This window comes from Hippopotamus amphibius, chromosome 15 (genome assembly GCF_030028045.1).
Source record: "Hippopotamus amphibius kiboko isolate mHipAmp2 chromosome 15, mHipAmp2.hap2, whole genome shotgun sequence".
NCBI lineage: Eukaryota > Metazoa > Chordata > Mammalia > Artiodactyla > Hippopotamidae > Hippopotamus > Hippopotamus amphibius.
In genome coordinates, this window is record NC_080200.1 from 16,126,396 (window position 1) to 16,144,313 (window position 17,918).

General features: G+C 54.9%; 1 protein-coding gene across 2 annotated transcripts in view; it reads right to left on the reverse strand.

Annotated features, from left to right (window-relative positions):
• Window positions 1-597: 597 nt before the first annotated feature.
• The window catches only part of FCHO1 (FCH and mu domain containing endocytic adaptor 1), a 29,611-nt gene continuing 12,290 nt past the window's right edge, over window positions 598-17,918 (reverse strand). Inside the window, exons 6-30 of one of the 2 annotated variants that reach the window (XM_057709574.1) lie at window positions 17,724-17,798; window positions 16,264-16,405; window positions 14,908-15,060; window positions 14,567-14,671; window positions 13,428-13,526; window positions 13,240-13,336; window positions 11,389-11,433; window positions 11,195-11,273; window positions 10,421-10,445; window positions 9,975-10,032; window positions 9,317-9,495; window positions 9,210-9,234; window positions 8,779-8,830; window positions 7,754-7,845; window positions 7,073-7,348; window positions 5,177-5,289; window positions 4,980-5,067; window positions 4,716-4,824; window positions 3,846-4,001; window positions 3,397-3,529; window positions 2,744-2,943; window positions 2,047-2,102; window positions 1,367-1,531; window positions 974-1,104; window positions 598-883 (exon numbers count right to left, since the gene is read on the reverse strand). In XM_057709574.1, coding sequence (XP_057565557.1) covers window positions 869-883; window positions 974-1,104; window positions 1,367-1,531; window positions 2,047-2,102; window positions 2,744-2,943; window positions 3,397-3,529; window positions 3,846-4,001; window positions 4,716-4,824; window positions 4,980-5,067; window positions 5,177-5,289; window positions 7,073-7,348; window positions 7,754-7,845; window positions 8,779-8,830; window positions 9,210-9,234; window positions 9,317-9,495; window positions 9,975-10,032; window positions 10,421-10,445; window positions 11,195-11,273; window positions 11,389-11,433; window positions 13,240-13,336; window positions 13,428-13,526; window positions 14,567-14,671; window positions 14,908-15,060; window positions 16,264-16,405; window positions 17,724-17,798 — 2,668 coding nt within the window. In that variant the 3' untranslated portion in view covers window positions 598-868. The remainder of the gene's footprint in view (window positions 884-973; window positions 1,105-1,366; window positions 1,532-2,046; window positions 2,103-2,743; window positions 2,944-3,396; window positions 3,530-3,845; window positions 4,002-4,715; window positions 4,825-4,979; window positions 5,068-5,176; window positions 5,290-7,072; window positions 7,349-7,753; window positions 7,846-8,778; window positions 8,831-9,209; window positions 9,235-9,316; window positions 9,496-9,974; window positions 10,033-10,420; window positions 10,446-11,194; window positions 11,274-11,388; window positions 11,434-13,239; window positions 13,337-13,427; window positions 13,527-14,566; window positions 14,672-14,907; window positions 15,061-16,263; window positions 16,406-17,723; window positions 17,799-17,918) is intronic. The other variant, XM_057709575.1, reaches the window with a different exon arrangement.

The following is a 17,918-nucleotide window of genomic DNA, read 5'->3' on the forward strand; positions in this document are numbered from 1 at the left end:
TTCTGTACCAGGCACTCTTCAAAGTATGTGACCTCCTCAACCACCCAGTGAGGTGGGTTACAGATGAGGCCTGGAGAGGTCAAGTAGCTGGCTCAGTCACACAGCCACTGGGGGCCAGGCAGGCTCTAAACCCAGACCTTTTGGTGTCACAGCCTCACGGCTTCCAAGAGCTTTGTCCTGCTCACAGCTTTGTCTCTACAGCCTGGCATACAATAGGTGCTCAGTCAGTATTTGCGGACTAGTTGCTTTCTCACGGAACTCACAACTCACCATCCTTCTGCCTGGCATGCCCATATCTAGCCTGCAAACTCCTACTCAAACCTCAAAGCCCCATGTATAATACCCTCTGCTTAGGAAGTCTTTCTTGCATCCCCCTCTAGGTTCCTCTAGTCCTTGTTCTCTTCCACCAGCCCACCCCAGTTCATGGGGCTGGGGGTGTTCATGCCTGGCTTTTCCCCATCCAGTATCGCTCTGCACAGGCTAGGTGGGGGTTGAGGGGTAGGGATAAGGATCATTAGGGATGTCACATCTCCCCCACCCACCAGTCTTTTCTTCTCCTTTCTGGCAATGTGAAGGAAACTTCTCAGAGCAGGAAAAGGCTTGTTATTTATTTTATTAGAAAATAAAGTGTTTATTTAAAGAACATTAAAAGGTCAAGGACCTGCATGAGAGTTGGCGCGATCAGGAATGGATCTCAGGCTCAGCCAGACTGAGTGTGGGGATCCTCTCCATGGAGTCAGGGCCTCAGGGAAGGCCAGGGTTGGGGACCCCCAGGTCCAGCAGGAGGGCAGGGAGCAGTCAGCGAGCACCAGGACACAGTGCAGAGCTGGGGCCAGCGGTGCTGGTCGGCCTCTGTGGGCTCAGCAGCTCACCAGGTACATCCCTGTGGGAGCAGGGCTGTGAGGGGGGAAGGGGGGCCCTTGCCCCTACCCTGGGATCCCCCACTCCTCTTCAAAACACCCCTGTAACTCACTGTTCCCACGGGGCGGGGGTTTCTGTCTCCCTGCCTTGGGATGCTGGCCAGGGGACACGTCCCTTTTTTTTTGGCTGCACCGCCCGGCATGTGGGATCTTAGTTTCCTGACCAGGGACTGAAGCCGTGCCCCTGCAGTGGAAGCTCTGAGTCTTAATCACTGAACCGCCCGTGGAAGTCCCATAAGGGACACTTCTTGATCCTTCTCATTGGGGCCCTGACCACCCCTCTCTGTGTCCCCCATTTTGGGTCTCCAGGCCCCAACACCCACCCATCCTGTCCAAACACCCCAAATGCCTCCCCTCTGCCTGCACTCTGGCAGAAGCAGGAAGGGGGCTCAGAGCCCAGCCTGGTCTTGGCTCCAGGGATGCACAGTGGCAGGGCAAGGGCATACCTGTGGCGAACCTCCTCTTTACCAGTGACATGCGGTAGCCGCTCCCCACCAGCTCCAGGTCCACGCCGGACAGAGTGGCCCCCTCGCTGGTGAACTGAGCGGCCACGGGGCTGGGTGTGCTGGGACCCGAGCATGGCTCCCAGCTGGCAGACAGGCGGCCAGAGCCTGGGGAGGTCTGAGGTCAGCTGTGCCCCATCCCCAACCCCAGTCCTGCTCTGACTTGGGCTCCTCCACAGCCCTACAACCAAGCCCTTTGATCTGTGGCTCTGTCTGTTCCGTTTGACTTCTTCTTGTGTCCTGCACCCTTTTCCTTTGGCTCCATGGGGCTGTGTGTGGTTTGCGAAGGAATCCTGCCTCAGGGCCTTTGCACTTTCTGTGCTCCCCCCCTCCCCAGGTGCCCTCTCCTCCAGCTTTGTCAAAGCCCTTTCAAGCTTTCCTCAATGCCTACACTTCCCTGCCCCTAGCACATCCCCAATTCTCGCCTAGTTTATTTAAAAAAAATTTTTTTAACTGTGTCACGCAGCCTGTGGGGTCTTCATTCCCAGGGACTGAACCCACGCCCTCGGCAGTGAAAGCACGGAGTCCTAACCACTGGACTGCCAGGGAATTCCCTCTCCCCTAGTTTAAATAAGCATCTCCTGCTTGAGACCCCCAAGCCATTATGCACAGCCATAACTCACCCCCTGCCTCAGACACATCTGGAAGCTTCCATAGGAGCCGCTTCTCCTCCAGGTTCCTGGCATCAAGAGACGCTTGGTCAGGTCTCCCCCAGAAAGGACATTGGGAGCCCAGGGTCCCAGCTCAGCTGCCTCTTCGCTACACGATCCAAGAAATCCGGATCCCCTCCCTGGCCTCAGTTTTCCCCATGTGTGAAATGGGGGTGGGGTATAGAGCAGCTGGTTCCCGAAGGCTCTCCAGCCTTGTAGCACGTTTAGATGATCCATTTGGTCCTATAAATTTGGCCTCTTGGTGGCAGGTTCTACCTTTTGTACAAAACAAAGGCGACACTAAAAAGCTGGGGGCCACGAGTGGGCGGCTGGGTTCAAATCCTGGTGTGACCTCAGGTAAGTGACTTAGCCTCTGTATGCCCCAGTTCCCCCTCCGTAAGTGGGGATGATGGTGGTCCACCCCTCAAGGGATTGCTAAAATCCCCGAGCCTGTCAGTGTGTGCAGAACACGTGGAACAAGCCCGATATGTAGGAAGCTCTTGGTGTCAGACATTATTATTGTTAATAACATCACTCTTAGCTCCAAGCAAGGTGAGCCCACAGGGAACGGTCGGGCCTCGGGTGGACCCTTCAGTCGGTGTATCAAAGGGAGGTCTGCTAGGTTCTGGGGGCACTGCAGAGCCTCCCCTGGCCTCCCGCACGCCCTCACCAGGTGGCAGCCGGCTGCAGGCGGACGTTGGTCACAGGCTCCCCCACGGGCAGCAGGATCTGGACATTGGTGAGTGGCGTGGGCACGGCCGTGGCGCCGGGCCGGTAGCTGTACTCCACCGAGACCTGAGTGAGGGTCGCCTCGCACTGCCAGTGGGCGCTCAGCTGCAGAGGCACGGACTGGGGACCGGGGCGGGAGAACTAGGGGAAGCGAGAACAGGAGAGAGGACGTGGCTTGAGCCATCCTGTCCTGCCACACTGCATACTATTCAGCCACGCTGCCCCTGTCATGCCACCTGCCATTCAATCCACCTAACTCTGCACTGCCTGTGACACCCCAAGGGACCCTTTGTGGATGAGAGGCTGTGTTACATCATGTCTCCAGCAGAGGGCAGAAGAGTGCCCCATTCTAACAAAGTCTTGGGGACAGAGGCCAGGTTGCCAGGTCCTGGGATCCGGCCTCTTCCAATCTGCACAGTGGGGCCCTTGGCACTAGTGGAGGCCAGGCCCCCCTACACTGCCCACCCTGCCTACCTCCCGCAGCTCACCCCCGTGCTCACTGCTACCAGCCTCCGTGTCAGCTGCCTGCTCACCCCACCCCTACGCAGCATCCCCTCCCTGCCCCCTCTGCCCCGCCCCATCCTCCCGGCCCACCTGGTATCGCAGCAGCATTACATTGTAGTAGGAGGCAGCTGGGTTCTGCTCTGCCTGGCGCTGCAAGGCCTCAGTCAGAGCCGCCATGTTGAGCCAGAAGTCTTTGGTCTCAGGGTCGCTCTGGGAGGGGTCACTACAGAGACCGGAAATAATCACCCTAACCCTCAGGAGATTCCTTCCCAAGGGCCCCCAGCATTCCACCTACATCAAGGGCTTCCTAAAGATGCAGATTCCCAGGCGAACCTCGGGACCAGTAAAGCATAACTCCCAGGGAAGGGTGGGGGTAGGAAGCAAAAGAGGGAAGGAGTGAGTTTCAGAGAGGGAGAGCAGCTTGCCCAGGGCCACACAGCAAATCCTAGAAGGCAGAACAGGAATTCAGAGCCAGGGCGCTCCTGGCCCCCGCCAGTCCCTGGGACCCCCTAACTTTTGTCCCCTTCCTCCAACAGTACCTGAAGAGCAGGTCAGCATTGGGCTGGAAGTGCTCAATGGGGGCCGTGTGCACGAGGCGGAAGCTGAGGACAGGCGGGGGTGGGGTCCCGCTGAACACACGCACGATGCCCGCAGGGAAGGTCATGGTCAGCTCCCCAGTTACTCGAGCCAGGCAGCTGGTGAGGGGGTTGAAGGGAACGGGCATTGGCTCAGGGCTCTGCCTAGCACCTCATCCTCTCCTCTCTCCTAGCTCCAGTGAGCCTGTGGCTCACCAGGTCCCTCAGAATCGGCAAGGCCCTGACCATGGCCAGCATCCCAGCCCCAGCCTCTTCCCACTGTGTCCTTGCCTGGACAGCAATCCAGACACCAGGAAGAATCCACACTGGGCTGAATGAGACAGGAACATCCCCTTCCCCATTTCTCTTTTCCCCTAGGCCGCCAGGAAGCTCAAAGCAAACCATTCAGTTTTGTAACTGTCCTCAGCTTGGGTTTCGGGTCCAATACTCTCCTTCTCTTTGTGGTTTGATTTTAAGGTCTTTTTGGCTGGGCACTGCCCCCAGATTATTCCTGGTCCCTCAACTCACCCTTAACCTGCGCCTTCCATGTGCCTGGACTCTGGTCTTGTTCCCTTCAGTTTGAGGCCCACAGCAGCCTCAGAGGAGTTCCTCTAAACCGTGGCTGCATCAATGCCTAGCCCTGCTCAAACACCCTCCATTGTTCCTACAGCCCTCAAGATGGGCCTGGTCGTTCAGCTCAGCGTCCGAGGCCGTTCCACAGTAAAGCAAATCCTGAAACCCACCTGAAAGCCGTCCCTGCTGGAACCCAGATGTACAGCCCCAGGGAGCCCTGTTTGCCTGTCACCGTCTGCACTGTGCCCCACCACTGTGTACCTGGGGCTGTGGCCACGGAAGTAGGCGTGGACGTACTCAGTGAAGGCAGTGGCCACTGGTAGGGCGTCCTGGGAGCCCAGGACCACGGGGCTTGGGCCCCGGGAGACTCCTGGGGATGGTGAGGAGGGAACAGGGGACAGACAGAGTAAGCACAGGTCCCAGGCCTCATAACCCGCCCTCTGCCAACACGGCCTCCACTATATCACTTAGCCACCCATCCAGACTGAAGAAGGTGAAACTGAGGCCCAGGGAGGGCCCACGTACCATGTCCCGTCTGGGATGAGAAGCTGGGCCGTTCTGGGATGGTGCTGGGGGCCGAAGAGCCCAGTGGGGACGGGCTCAGGGAACGAGACTGGAAGGGAAGAAGATAGGCCAGCCTGTGGACACCCTAGCAGCAGTGCCCTGATGCTGACCCTGGAGGCGACCCCCAGCCGGGCTCCTGCCATCCCCCCTCACCCTACCAGGTCCCCATTGCTGCGCATGAGGGGACAGGATGTCTTCCTGGAGCGAGGTCTCCGGGGTGGGGCTGCCAGGCCCTCCCTGGCTGCAAGGTCGGCAGGCACAGGCATCAAGTCTGGGGAATGAGCATAAGAACAGACATGGCTGAGCTGCTGCCTGGGCCTCTCCAGCCTCCCCAGGGGAGGCATTCAGTCCCAAACTGGGAGTCGGGCTTATAGGGGGAGACCCCCTGATGGTTGGGAGTCCTAGGGCTGCAGAGAAGGTGCTGGACAGGACTGCAGACACCATGTGCAACCCCGAGTCTCCCAGACACCAGACTGGCGATTCAATAAGGGGTGAGCTCACCGTCACTGGGGGTATGCAAGCAAGGGCTGGATGCTCAGGAGAGAGGCACCCTACAGGGGGGTTTGGCAGAGGCCTTTTATCCAACATTTGGTAATTCCATGACTTTCATCCTCTCTGAGAGTATGAGGGTAGTCTCCCACCCTGACTTGTGTCTGAGTCACACGCTTCTAAGTTAATCAATCATGGTGTAACACCTAGGTTCCCCTCGCTCTCCTGCTTCCCTAGTGTCCCTGCTTTGTTCCATTTACAAACGCTTACTCGCCCACCTCCCCTCCTACCTACACCCCAGGCTGTGCCAAGGTTCTCAACAGGGTTGGACCCTTCACTATGGGGGGGCTGTCCTGTACACTGTAGGGTGTGGAGCAGCCTCTCTGGCCTCCACCCCCCAGATGGCAGGTATACCTGCCCCCAAGTGGTGACAATCAAGTATCAGTGGACACCTGACATGGCCAAGTGGCCCCCGGGGGGCAAAACTGGCCCAGTTGAAAACCTTAGTTCTATGGTAAAGCTCAGACAACTTTATCTGTCTACACTCATGGTCTATACTCACTCCCCTGAGCCCTCCCTTGAACCAGCTCCAACCAGGTTCTTTCTTTAACCAAGGATGGTACCAAGCACCCCCTCCTCCCTCCCACCGCTGGGGGCCTCATGTGGTCACAGCCCACAGTCCCTCTGACGCAGGCCCTCAGAAGCCAACCAATACCCAATACCCTCCTTCCTCCCCCCTCTAGCCCGGCCTCCCCTCCCACTTCAGCTTGATGACATCTTCATGCAGCTGCCCACAGGGTGCACCAGCCTGGCATCCTCCATCCACCTGACATCTAAAGGCCCAGGCTTGACACGCCCCCACCCCAGCCTCTTCCGGCCCACCCTCCCTGCTCTTTCTGCCCTTTCCTCTGATTTTAGCTGCCCTCAGGCCCTCGGACCTGACTCGTCTGTTCTCTGGGTCCCCTGACTGTCTGCTGGCCTTTTCCCCATCACCATTTCACTGGACTTACCTCTCTGCTCTCTGCTCCCATCCTCGCCTACCAAGCAGTCAGAGAGAGCCTGCAATCCGAGTAGGTCCCACCCCTTCTCTGTTCACAGCCCTCCCTCCTGTGGTAAAACTCACATTTCTCCCTGGGATCACCAGGCCCCACTTGGTCCCATCTCCCAGCCGACATCTCCCCTTCACTCCTTTTCTCCCTGTCATCACTGTTCCAGACACACTGGCCTCCTTGTTGTTCCTCAAAGGACCAAGCCTGCTTCTACCCCAGGGCCTTTGCACAGGCTGTGCACGCTGCTGGGCATGCCCTTCCCCCCATGTCCATATGGCTGCATCCTCACCTCCATCAAATCCCAGCTCAGATGTCCCTTCCTCAGGAACGCCCTACCCTTCTGAGCCCTCACCTGCCACCTCCTGCCTTGTTAAATACCCATCTCATTATTGCTCCTGCAAGGGTGAGGGTTTCTGCCTGCCTGGGTCCTGGCTGTGTCCCCAGCAACCCTGTTCAGGCCGCTCAGTCCTCTCCCAGGACTCAGCTAACTCTCAGACTAAGGGCAGAGGAACTCACCTCCTCCTGCCACAGCCTCCAGCCCCCAGGGGCCAGGGGATGGTGCAAGGGACTGTGGTGAGTCTGATGGCTGGAGGGGCTGTGTCCCCCTCGACTCTGGGGGCAGCACCCTACAGGTAGGTGGGCTCTGTGGGGTGCCTGGGCGGGGGACCCAGGAATCCGGGGAGGGCCCGGGTGCTGCGTGGGACGGTGAGTCCAGGCCGGAGTCCTCCACATTCTCGGGCGACGAGGAGGAGAAAGGCGAGGGGCTAGAGGTGAAGCCGATGCTGCTAGAGCCTGGGGCGGGGGGAAGGGGCAGCCAGCTCGACTCCACTCACGCGGAGTCCCAGAGTCCCGTCCATCCTCCCGCAGGCCACGCCCATGTGAAGGAAAGTCGGACCCCATTCAATCAAGGTCCCGCCCCGCCCCGCCCCGCCATGGCCTCTGGTTACTTTCATCCCCACTGATGCCCCGCCCATCACTTGTCATCCCCACTCCCACAAAGGCCACGCCTTCTCGCTGGCTCCACCCACTCATGCTGTTGCCTCACCCACCCTCCACTTTGACCCACGAAAGACCCCCACATCCTCCCTCCAGCCTGGCCCACTGTCCCGCCTACCCGAGCCTCCTATCGTTGCAGTGGCCCCACCCTTCCTCCTGCTGGCCACGCCCATGCCCCCCCCGAACCCCCACCCCCATCACCTGTAAAATCTTCGTGGTCTAAGGCGGACTCTAGGGGAGGCCCAAAGAGGTTCTTGGAAACCTGCTCATCCGACTGCAGCTTCTCTGCACAGCTGGGGACACGGAATGGACAAGAGGGGTGTTTCCATGCCACCGCCCACTTCAGGACCTTTGCACATGCTGTTCTTGGTCTTGAGCTCTGTTCCCCCAGATGTCCCTACAACCACCTCCTGCTCCTCTTCAGGGCTCAGCTCAAAGTCCTCCCCACCTCCCCTGCTACCCCTGCACCTCGATCCCAACTAAAGTCACCCACTCCTATTTTCCGTCACATTGCCTGCTTTAGTTTATTCACACCACTTGGAAGCATCGAATATGCTCTGACTTATTCACTATTTTAAAAACATGAGCCACCAAAATATTCACAGGCTTGTCTTGGAAAGTCACCAGGGTGTTTTCTTCTACTTAGATAAATGTGTTTAACCTAATGTGATTGATCTACATTCATAAAGTTGAGGTATTTTCTGTTGAAAACATGTTCATAATTTTATCTTTATCACATAAGTAATAATACCTGTTTCAGATAAATTAAAAACATAATAAAGATAAGCAAAAATAATCTAAAAAATCACCTATAATCCCATCTCCTACAGAAACTGGTATTTACAATTCTGTGCACGTATATATGTTTTTCTAGATGTTATACTATGCGATATTATAATTTTGTACTTAAAACAAACAAACAAACATGAGCCACTAGAAGGTGACTCTGAGAAGCAGGACCTGTCTTGGTCATTCATCTCCAGAACCCAGAATAGCACAAGTACACATGAGGTGCTCAATAAATGTTCATCAAGGGACTAAGTGGTCCCTCAAAAATGGCACGCCCTTAACTCCCTGCCAGGGTAAGAGATGGGGAGTCAGAGACATGGGGAGGCAGCAGGGGAGGAGGGGGGAGGAGGAGAGAGGCGGAGACAGGGACGGCCCCCACCTGTCCACTCATGTGGGCCCAAGGCTCCCCCCCTCCCCCCCCCCCCCGTGGAACCCACCTGCTGGCCCTTGGGGCAGATCGAGGCCTCTGTGGTTTCCCAGCAGTGTCCCCTACGAGAGATGTACCTCCTTGAGTCTTTCTGTCGCCGGGCCTGCACAGCGTCCCACTCCACAGACCAGGAGACCAAGGTTTGGGGCTGTCCATTCAGCCGCCCAAGGTGACCAGCAAATCAGGCAGAGAGGGATGTGAACCTAAGCCGACTTGTCTCCAGCTTTTGGTTGCCTTCCCCGCCCCAGCTATCCCTTTTGGCTCTCATTTAATTCTCATAATGACCTCATTTTATAAAAAGAGACTGAGATCAGAGTGGGTAAGCATCCTGCCCCAAGTCACACAGCAGAGCCGGGCTTCGAACCCACACCCACACTCCAGGCCCAGTCTCCCTTCCACCTGCTCCTCGTCAAACGGAAGACCCCTTAACAGGCTACTCACGTGAAGAATGGCGTTTCATGGTGCCCTGTGAACCAAGGGGTGGCGTCAGGTTGGGGGCATCCGGCCAGCCCCACCCGCCCCACGCACAGCACCTTCCCACGCCTCACCCCTGGGCCAGGAGGAAGGATGAGGCTGCCAGCTGTGGCCCTGAGCTGTGCTGCAGCTGCCTCGGGACTGCAGGTTGGGGCCCGGGCCGGGGCGGGCTTGATGTGTACGTAGAATTTGCGGGGCTCCTCGTCATCGAAATCGGAGTCGCTGGATGAGAAGCGGGAGGGCTCCGCCGTGCGTGCACTGCAGTCAAGGGGCCAAGCAGATCCTAACACGGGGTTTCCCTCCGGTCAGCCCTCAAATTCATCGCTTCCTGCTCACATTCCTTCGAGGTGCTGCACAATTCTCTCACCCCTTGCCACCCTTGCCTTGACACCATGTATTTGCCATTCTCCTCCCCCCACAAGCCTTCATACAGGCATGCCGTGCCCTAACTAGTAAACTCCTATTCAGCTGCTAAACCCCAATACTGGCGACCCCCTCCTCCAGGAAGTCCCCTTGTCTCCCCCTGTGGGGTAACCAAGCTCCCGTCTCTCCCTCTTGCTCAGCCTTGACCCCACAGGGCTGAGTGCCTGCATTTCAATCTGCTTGGTTCACAGCTGGGGGCTCCCCCCAGGATGTACACAGAGAGGGCTGCTAATGGTGGGCGCATGGTGGGGGAAAGAGCTTTGTCCTTGCTGTGCCAACAACTGCCCCTAGAGGGCGCTAGGAGGATATTGTTCTGGGTCACATCAGGCCGGACAGTGAAACCTTCTTCGTCCACCTCTGGACATGTCTGGGGGGGAACAAGTGGTGAGTTAGGCTTTCCTGTACCAAATCTCCCATCTCAGCCTGCCATGCCTCTCTCCCACCTCTGGGCCCTGACTCAGACAGAAAAACAACCCCGATGGCAATAACGATCTTCCCAGTGTGGGGGCTGGTTCTCAGAGGAACAGAACACGCTGTGACCTGTCCTGAGGGGCAAACTGAGGCTAAGTGGGGACACTGGTCCCTCCCACAGGGTCCACGGGAGTTGGCAGCCGAGGTGCGATTTGAACCTGGTCCCTAAGCTGCGCTACCTCTTGCCCCTCGAGCTCCAGGCTTGGCTTCCAGGCTTGGGGGGGCCAAGGTGGGATGGACCCCTCCCACGTGCAGCCCGGCCTGGCCCCTCCCATGGCACTCACCCCTGAACTGGGCTCCAGGGAATCTCTGCGGATGGAGAAAGAGATGTCAGTGTCAGCTCCCCACCTCCTCTGGCCCTCCCCTCCGCCCAGACACAGGACACAGAACCTGGGGCCAGCCCCTGGGGCTGTTATGTTGTATTGAGCTAGCCCTGCAGGCTGTGGGACCTTGGGGCTTGCTTGAGGCTGGCGGATCTGGAGTTCGCTGAGCGTGGGGTGTTCTCAATCAACTTGGCGGGAGAGGAACCCTGGAGTTAGTCTGAATGGGCTCACCTTAGCAGGGAAATCATGGGGCTAGCCTTGGCAAAGAGAAGAATCCGAGGCTAGCCTGGGCAAAGGTAGTCTTGGGCTAGCCAGGGAGACCACGGGCATAGGGAAGAATCTGCTACTAGTTTGGGCAGGGAGACCCTTGGGCTCGTCTTGACAAAATAAGAATTGCCAGGCTAGGTTAGGTGGGGAAACACTAAGGCTAGCCTTGACAAAGGGTGAAATCCTGGGCCAGCCAGGGCAGCGGTGATTCTGGGTGGCCCTGGAACAGGCAGCCCGTGGTCTTGTCTTGGCAAAAGGAGCATTCTGGACTAGCTTGGGCAGTGGTAATATTGAGCCAGTCTGGGACAGAGGTGCTCCTCGCCTAGCCTGGATAGAGGGACTCCTGGGCTGGCCTGGAATAGGATTCTCCCGGGCTACCCTAAGCAGGGGCCTCCTGGGATACTGTGGGCAGGGGGAGGGATCCCGGCTTAGCCTGGGCCAGGGCTGGGTGGGGGGAGGCGTCCTCACACAGCTGCAGGCGGTTCCCGCTCCCGTCGGCTCAGTCCTGGGAGGCGAAAGGCCCTGGCTCCCCGCAAACGTTTCATCGCTGAGGACAGACGAGGGGGGCGCAGCTGAGCCCTGAGGGGTGCCCCCTCCCCATTCAGATCTGCCTCCCTCACCCCCGTGGTCCAGCCTGGGCATCCAGGCCCAGACGTACTTGCCTTCCTGCAGGGCAGCCGCACTGTACGCCTCAAAATCCAAAGGCCCTGAGACAGAAGAGGTCGAGACACTCAGCCGGGCAGAGAGACTGGGGCTGGGCAGGGTAGCAGGATACCTTAGGCCCTACGATGGCACCTGAATCTGAGCTCAAGGTGAGGCAGGGTCCAGGGCCTGAGCCAAGATGCTGAACCAGCCCCAGGGATGGTCATGAGTAGGATAGGCCAAGGGGTTCTGGTCCTGCCTTGGATGGTCGCCACCTCGGGATGGACTGCAGGGGCCACTGCCTGAGTTACTTCTTCTACTTCCAGCATTTCTGGGTAGAACTTGGGTGGGTCAGGGCATAGACCAGGAGTCTGGGCAGTGGGCTGAGCCTCAAGTGCCAGGATGATGACCTGGGACTCTCTCTCAAGGGTAATGGGGAGCCACAGAGGTTATGTGAGAGGAGCAGGGCATGGCAAACCTGGAGCCAGTGAAGGGCAAGCGTGGGGCCCACGAATATTAGACAAGGACAATTAACCTGGCCCCAGAATGTAAGCATTCACCTCCCATAAAGGTAAGGGGAAAAAAATCTTTAATATGAATCAGCAATTATAGTAATTCATATTAATAATTAATATCTCAGATCACTGGCTTTCCTATAGTTAAGAAATCATTACTTTCTCCCCTACTCAGATCTTTTTTGCCTGTTAACTCCAATTTTAGAAATACTACACTGTCCGTTTGTCTAACAAATAAGATCCTAATAGTTTTTCATTTGACAGATGAATTGTCTTGACTTAGGATTAGGTTGAGAAAAAAATGGGAAAAAATTTCCAAAACCTTAAAAATAAGTTACAAAATAAAAGAGAAAATGTTAAGATTTTTATTCTATGACTGTCATTAAATAGAAACTTGGAAAATCATAACTGTCAAGAACTGTCAGCTATTTTTTGTAGTGGTTGTTTTATTTGTGTAGTTTTAAATATATATACATATATACATATATATATATAACTGAAGTACTTATAGTATTTTGGTAATGAAACAAATAGCATCAAATTTCAAATAATTTTTGGTAAATGGTACGTTGCAGTTGAATTTTGGCAATTCCATCCATACTTATTTCACTATGCTTGTTAATTTAATCCTAAAATTTACTGAACAACAATAAACTTCTGTCGTTGCTTAAAAAAAAAAAAGAGTGGGGGCCCACATAAGGAGAGGTGGCGTTAGCCAGGGCTGAGCTAGAGAGACAGGAGGGAGAAAAGACAGACCCTAGTGGCTGACTAGACCTAGGGATGTAAACTGTGTACCTGCATTTACTGAGTGTCTACTGTGTACCAGGTACACACTTTGCCCTTCATCTGCATGAAATGACTGAATGTTCACAACACCATTAGGTGGGGGGTATTATCATCCCCACTTTACAGATGAGGAAACTGAGACTCAGAGAAGGCAAGAGAGACGTCCAAGGTCACACACTGAGTGACAAAAAAAAAAAAAAGACACAAACTCAGATGTGACCCCCAAACTTTTGCTCTCAATTCTGCCTCAACTCTGTATCTGGACATTTTTTTTCAAATCGGTCTTTTGCTCAACAACCCTCAATGGCTCCCTTGGGCCCTCAGGGAAAAGTCTGAAAGGCTGAGCTTGGCATTCAAGGCCCCTCTGATATCTGGTTGTAAGAGATTTACACAGAAGATCGGGCATCAAGTCCTCTTCCTCTGTGGGTTGCTGACTTAGATTTGTCATCAGCCCATTTTTCTGATGAGGAAAACGAGGCCCAGGAAGGTTCATTCTCTTCCCTCTTGAGTCCTGTTCCTTCCCTATAACTGTGGCTCCACAGCCCGACCCGCACACGTGCCCCGACTCACCAGGCTTCTCCCGGCCTGTGCCCTTGCTCTCTGCAAACTTCCTCAGCAGCATCTCCACGCTGATGTTTTCTATGTTCTGCTTAAACTCCTCATGTACCTGGCCAGGCGGTACATGTGTGTAACCAGAAAGGGCCAGGGCCCTCTTGCTCAGCACCCCAGCCTCGTTCCCCACCCCCGGCCCCACTTACCTGCCCAATCTGCACATGGGTGTCCTCCACTGAGTGAGCGTAAGAGCCCAGCAGTGCCTTCATCTGCCGCAGGTGGGTCTCCTCCATGGCTTGGAAGCGCTGAGGCAGGAGGGGAGGGGCAAATGGGAAGGTGGGGGCCACAAGGAGTGGCTATGTGACCCAGCCTGACCAATCAGAACGTTCCAACCTCCTGGCCTCAGTGATCCTCTTGGGGAAGAGCCCTGGGACTTCTGCTGGAACCATGGGAAAAAACACTTTCATACCCTGAATCAATGAGTTGGTGGATGCGTGTGGGGGCTGCTGGTGGCTACTTTGCTGCACACACACACACACACATCCAGGAGGGCGTGTCTGCCTCGCATAAAGACCTCAGGGAGAAAAACAGACTTGAGAAGCAAAGAGAAACAACTTCCTGCCAATACCACTTAAGCACATGGATCCAGCCATGCCTGAAGCTCCACCCCCCTGAACTTTTCAGTTCCCTGAGCCTATAAGTCTCCTTGGCAGTTTGAATGAAGATTTCTATCACTTGCAACTTTCTATCACTGCAAAGTCAAGAAAAAAAAAAATCTGATTCTTCATCCTGAGATCCCAACCTGTTTTTCAAACATTTGGTTGGGTAGACAGAGATCCAGAGAGGTGCAGTGCCTTGCCGAAGGTTGCATAGCTGGTGAGAGATGGAAGCTGGACCAGGAATCCAGGCTTTTCAGCCACCATGACGTGTCAGGAGACTCTTGGCTTCTAAAGCCTGCACTCTCTTGTTCAAAAACCTCATCAAAGATAATAAAAATAATAATACTAATACTTCATAGAGTGGTTTCTATGCGCCTGGTACTAGTCTGAAAACTTCACATAGAGTGACTCATTTAACCTTCACAACAACTCTATGAGGCAGGTACTATTACTGCCCCTATTTTACAGATGGGGAAACTAACGCACAAAACTGATTTGGTTTTTGAAATAATAATAACATCAATAACAATAACAATAGCTAACCGGCTCTAGAATTCTATGGCTTTAAGCTGGTGATTCTAAACTGCTGGGAGTCAAGGGTTTGGAAGGTTCTGGACTTCTGAGGCCCACAGCATCCTAGGCCCAGGAATGTGTAGGTCTCCAAGGTACAGATGCCTGGTTCTTACCAGAGCTGAGTCCAGCATCTTCTGCTCGAAGTCAGCGCGGGCTGAGTTGTACTTTTCCACCGAACGCCGCAGGCTCTCTGCTGCCTTCTTGGTCTTGGTCTCTGCCTAGGAGGCACAGGGAGGGGACGGGGCTGTGAGGGGGACACTCAGGGCACTTCCCTCGGCCCCACCCCCCAGCATGTAGACTCCTTGGTGTGCCCAGCACATGGTTCACGCAGGTTCAGTGACCATCGCTCTGTGATATGTTTTCACTCTCCCATCAGGCAGCCCCATCACCCCTTGGCAAACGCCTCGGATCTGTGTGGGCCAGTGGTGGCGGGGACCTGCAGCTGGGTGCCCACCTTGTCCATCTCCTTCTGGCTGGTGCTCTCCCTCCGCAGCCGCTCCTGGTCCATGCAACGGTTCAGGTAGTTCTCACGGGACTTGGGCAGGAGCTGGCTGACGCCTGTGAGGACCTGCACGGCGTCCAGGGTACCCACCGCTTCCTCTTTGCACTGTGGAGGCAGGGAAGAGCATGGGGGCCACCTGAAGCCCCTGCTGGGATGCAGGACCTGACCAGAACCCAGGTGTATGCTGTGAAATTCCCAGCTTCCCAAACTCTGTGGGACTGCAGGTTACAGAATACTTTTTCTGAGTATTCCATGAATTTCAAACATTTTAACTCTTTAAATAGGTAATATTTACACATCATTCACATTTCAGAAAGCTTTAAGGGGTGAGCTCAGATTAAAACCTCCCATTATCACCAGGATACATCTCCAGAAATAATTGACACATGGACCAGCAAACGTGCCCATTTTTTATGACAAATAGCGACAGTCCATGCTGTTAAACTCACTGTTTTTTCCACTTAATAATCTATTCCCAAGATTGTTCCGTATTGGCCCATAGAAAACTTCCTTGTTCCTCAATTAAAAAAAAAATTGTGGTAAAATACGTATACCATAAAATCTGTCATCTTAACCTTTTTTAAGTGTACAGTAGGAAGTAGTACCAACTCCCTTTTTTAACGGGGGTTAAAAACTGCAGATTCTAGGGCTCTGTAAACACCAAGCCTCTAGGACTCTAGACTTATATGCTTCGAATATTTCGCGATCCTGAGAGTCTGTGCTCTGGCTCTTCCAGGAATCTAGATTCGTGAAGAGTTTAGAAGTGTCAAATAACAAGATCTGTAGCTCCTAATGCTCTAGGTCAGGGGTCAGCAGAGTTCTGCGGTGAAGAGTCAGATATTACACGTGTTCGGCTTCTTAAGAACACTCAACTTAGCCCCAGCAGCTCACAAACAGCCACAGACAATATGAACAGGAATGAGCGTGCCTGTGGCCAACAAAACTTTATTTACTGGGACTGAAATCTGAGTGGCCTAGAATTTTCACACATCATAAAATATTCTTCTTCTGATTTTTTTCCCAACCACTTAAACATGTAAAAACTATTCTTAGCAGGAGGGCTGCACACAGACAGGCGGTGGGCGGCTGGACGTGGCCCGGGGGTCGTACTTTGCAGACCCTTGCTCTAGAATTTTGAGTCTGACATCTGACGATGCTCGAGTCTGTGAGATTCTTGAGTCTGATGTCGTGGAATTAAGAGAATTCTCAGAGGCACACGCTGGGCACTGGAGGTTCCAAGACGCCGGAAGTCCTGGGATCCTGGGAACCGCTGGCATCCCCCCATCCACCGGCCCCCACAGCACACACCTTCTTGTGTGTCTTCAGCTGTTCCTCGCCGTAACGGAGCACATCCTTGATGAGGTCCTGCAGCTTCCGTGTCAGCTCCAGGTGGCAGAGCGCCAGCTTGTCTGAAGACACTCGGAAGACCTCCCAGAGTGGGGCGAAGGTCCTGGAAACAGGTGAGGTCACACCTAGGGCCCAGCAGTCCCAACCCCCGCCCCCAGGGGCCCCTCACACGGCCCCGGTTGGCACTGGCTCAGGCAACCTAATGTGCGCCAGGCCCTGCTAAGCTTGAACACAGATGAACTCATTCAATCCCCGCTGCGATCGTGTGAGGTGGGCCTGTGGCAGACGGGGAAACTAAGGCACGGGAGTGCTCCATAAGTGACCCAAGGCCCCTCCGCAGATGAATATCAGAGCTGGAATTGAAACCCCGGCTGAGGCCCCGCGGTCCCCTCTCTGGTCTCCAGCTCCCACCTGATACTCACAGGCAGCTGAGACTCTCAACCTGCCCAAATCAAGTCTGCGGGGCCTTCCCACCTCAACAGAAGCCCCTTCTGGCCTCGTGGCTGCCTCCCCTCCCTGCTGCCTCCATTTCGGCCCCCGACGGAACCTTCGCCCCACAGGAGCCACAGGGAACTTTGCAGTGCCAACAGGACCACATCACATCTGGACTTAAAAGTCGCCTGTATGTTGCGGCCCTGTGACCCCTTCCCCTCTATTTCTCCCCGCCGTCATCTCTACTTTGTCCAGGCTCTCCAGTCATGCCAGCCTCTGCTCTTCCTTGAACACGTACAGTGTGTTGCTGCCTCAGGGCCTTTGCACTGGCTGAGCCACCTGGGTCTCTGTCCCCCAGACACCCCCGTGGCTGATTCCTTATTACTTTTTTTTCATTTTTTAAAATTTATTTATTATTGTTTTTGAGGTACACCAAGTTCAATCATCTGTATTTATACACATATCCCCGTATTCCCTTCCTCCCTCCCTCGACTCCCCCCTCCCCTCCCCGTCCCAGCCTTCTTATTATTGAGGTCTCAGCTCCAGAGATAGTGCCTAGCCTCTAATGCTCCTGTTTCATTCTCTTCCTAGCACTTTTTGTCCTGGGAAAGGACTTTGTCCATGTTTGTGGTTAAAATGTGTCTTGTCACACATCCCAGGTGTACACCTACGAACAGGACAGGAAGGTGACTGGAGGCTTTGTCTGTCTTGATTGCCCCCTGGGCCCCCTGGTGCCTCAAACAGTGCCTGGCACATAGTATGTGCTCAGTAAATATCCATCGAATGAATGAATGAACTAGGAAGTGAATGAATGATATCTACAGACATCTACATATATATTCCTCTGTCCAATCAGCCGCATAAGCAGGGCGATGATTCCCTGTTCCAGATATCACAAGTGTGAAGAGATGTCCACCCAAGGGCAGCTTCCTGTTGCCCCCAGGACTCCACACCCTTGGTGACCCCTGCCCCACCCACAGCCTACTCACCCCACGGGGGTCCCATTGCTGGCCAGCTTGGAAAGTTTCGCCATTGCCTTCGAATAGGTCTCCTCGATGGTGGCCCTGGGCAGGAGGACAGGGAAAGGATGGGGAAGGTTCTGGGCACCCTTGGGAAAGGCCCCACACCCCTGGGCCTCAGTTTCCCCATCTCAAACATCTGAGCAGTGGCTCTCCGGGAGAATG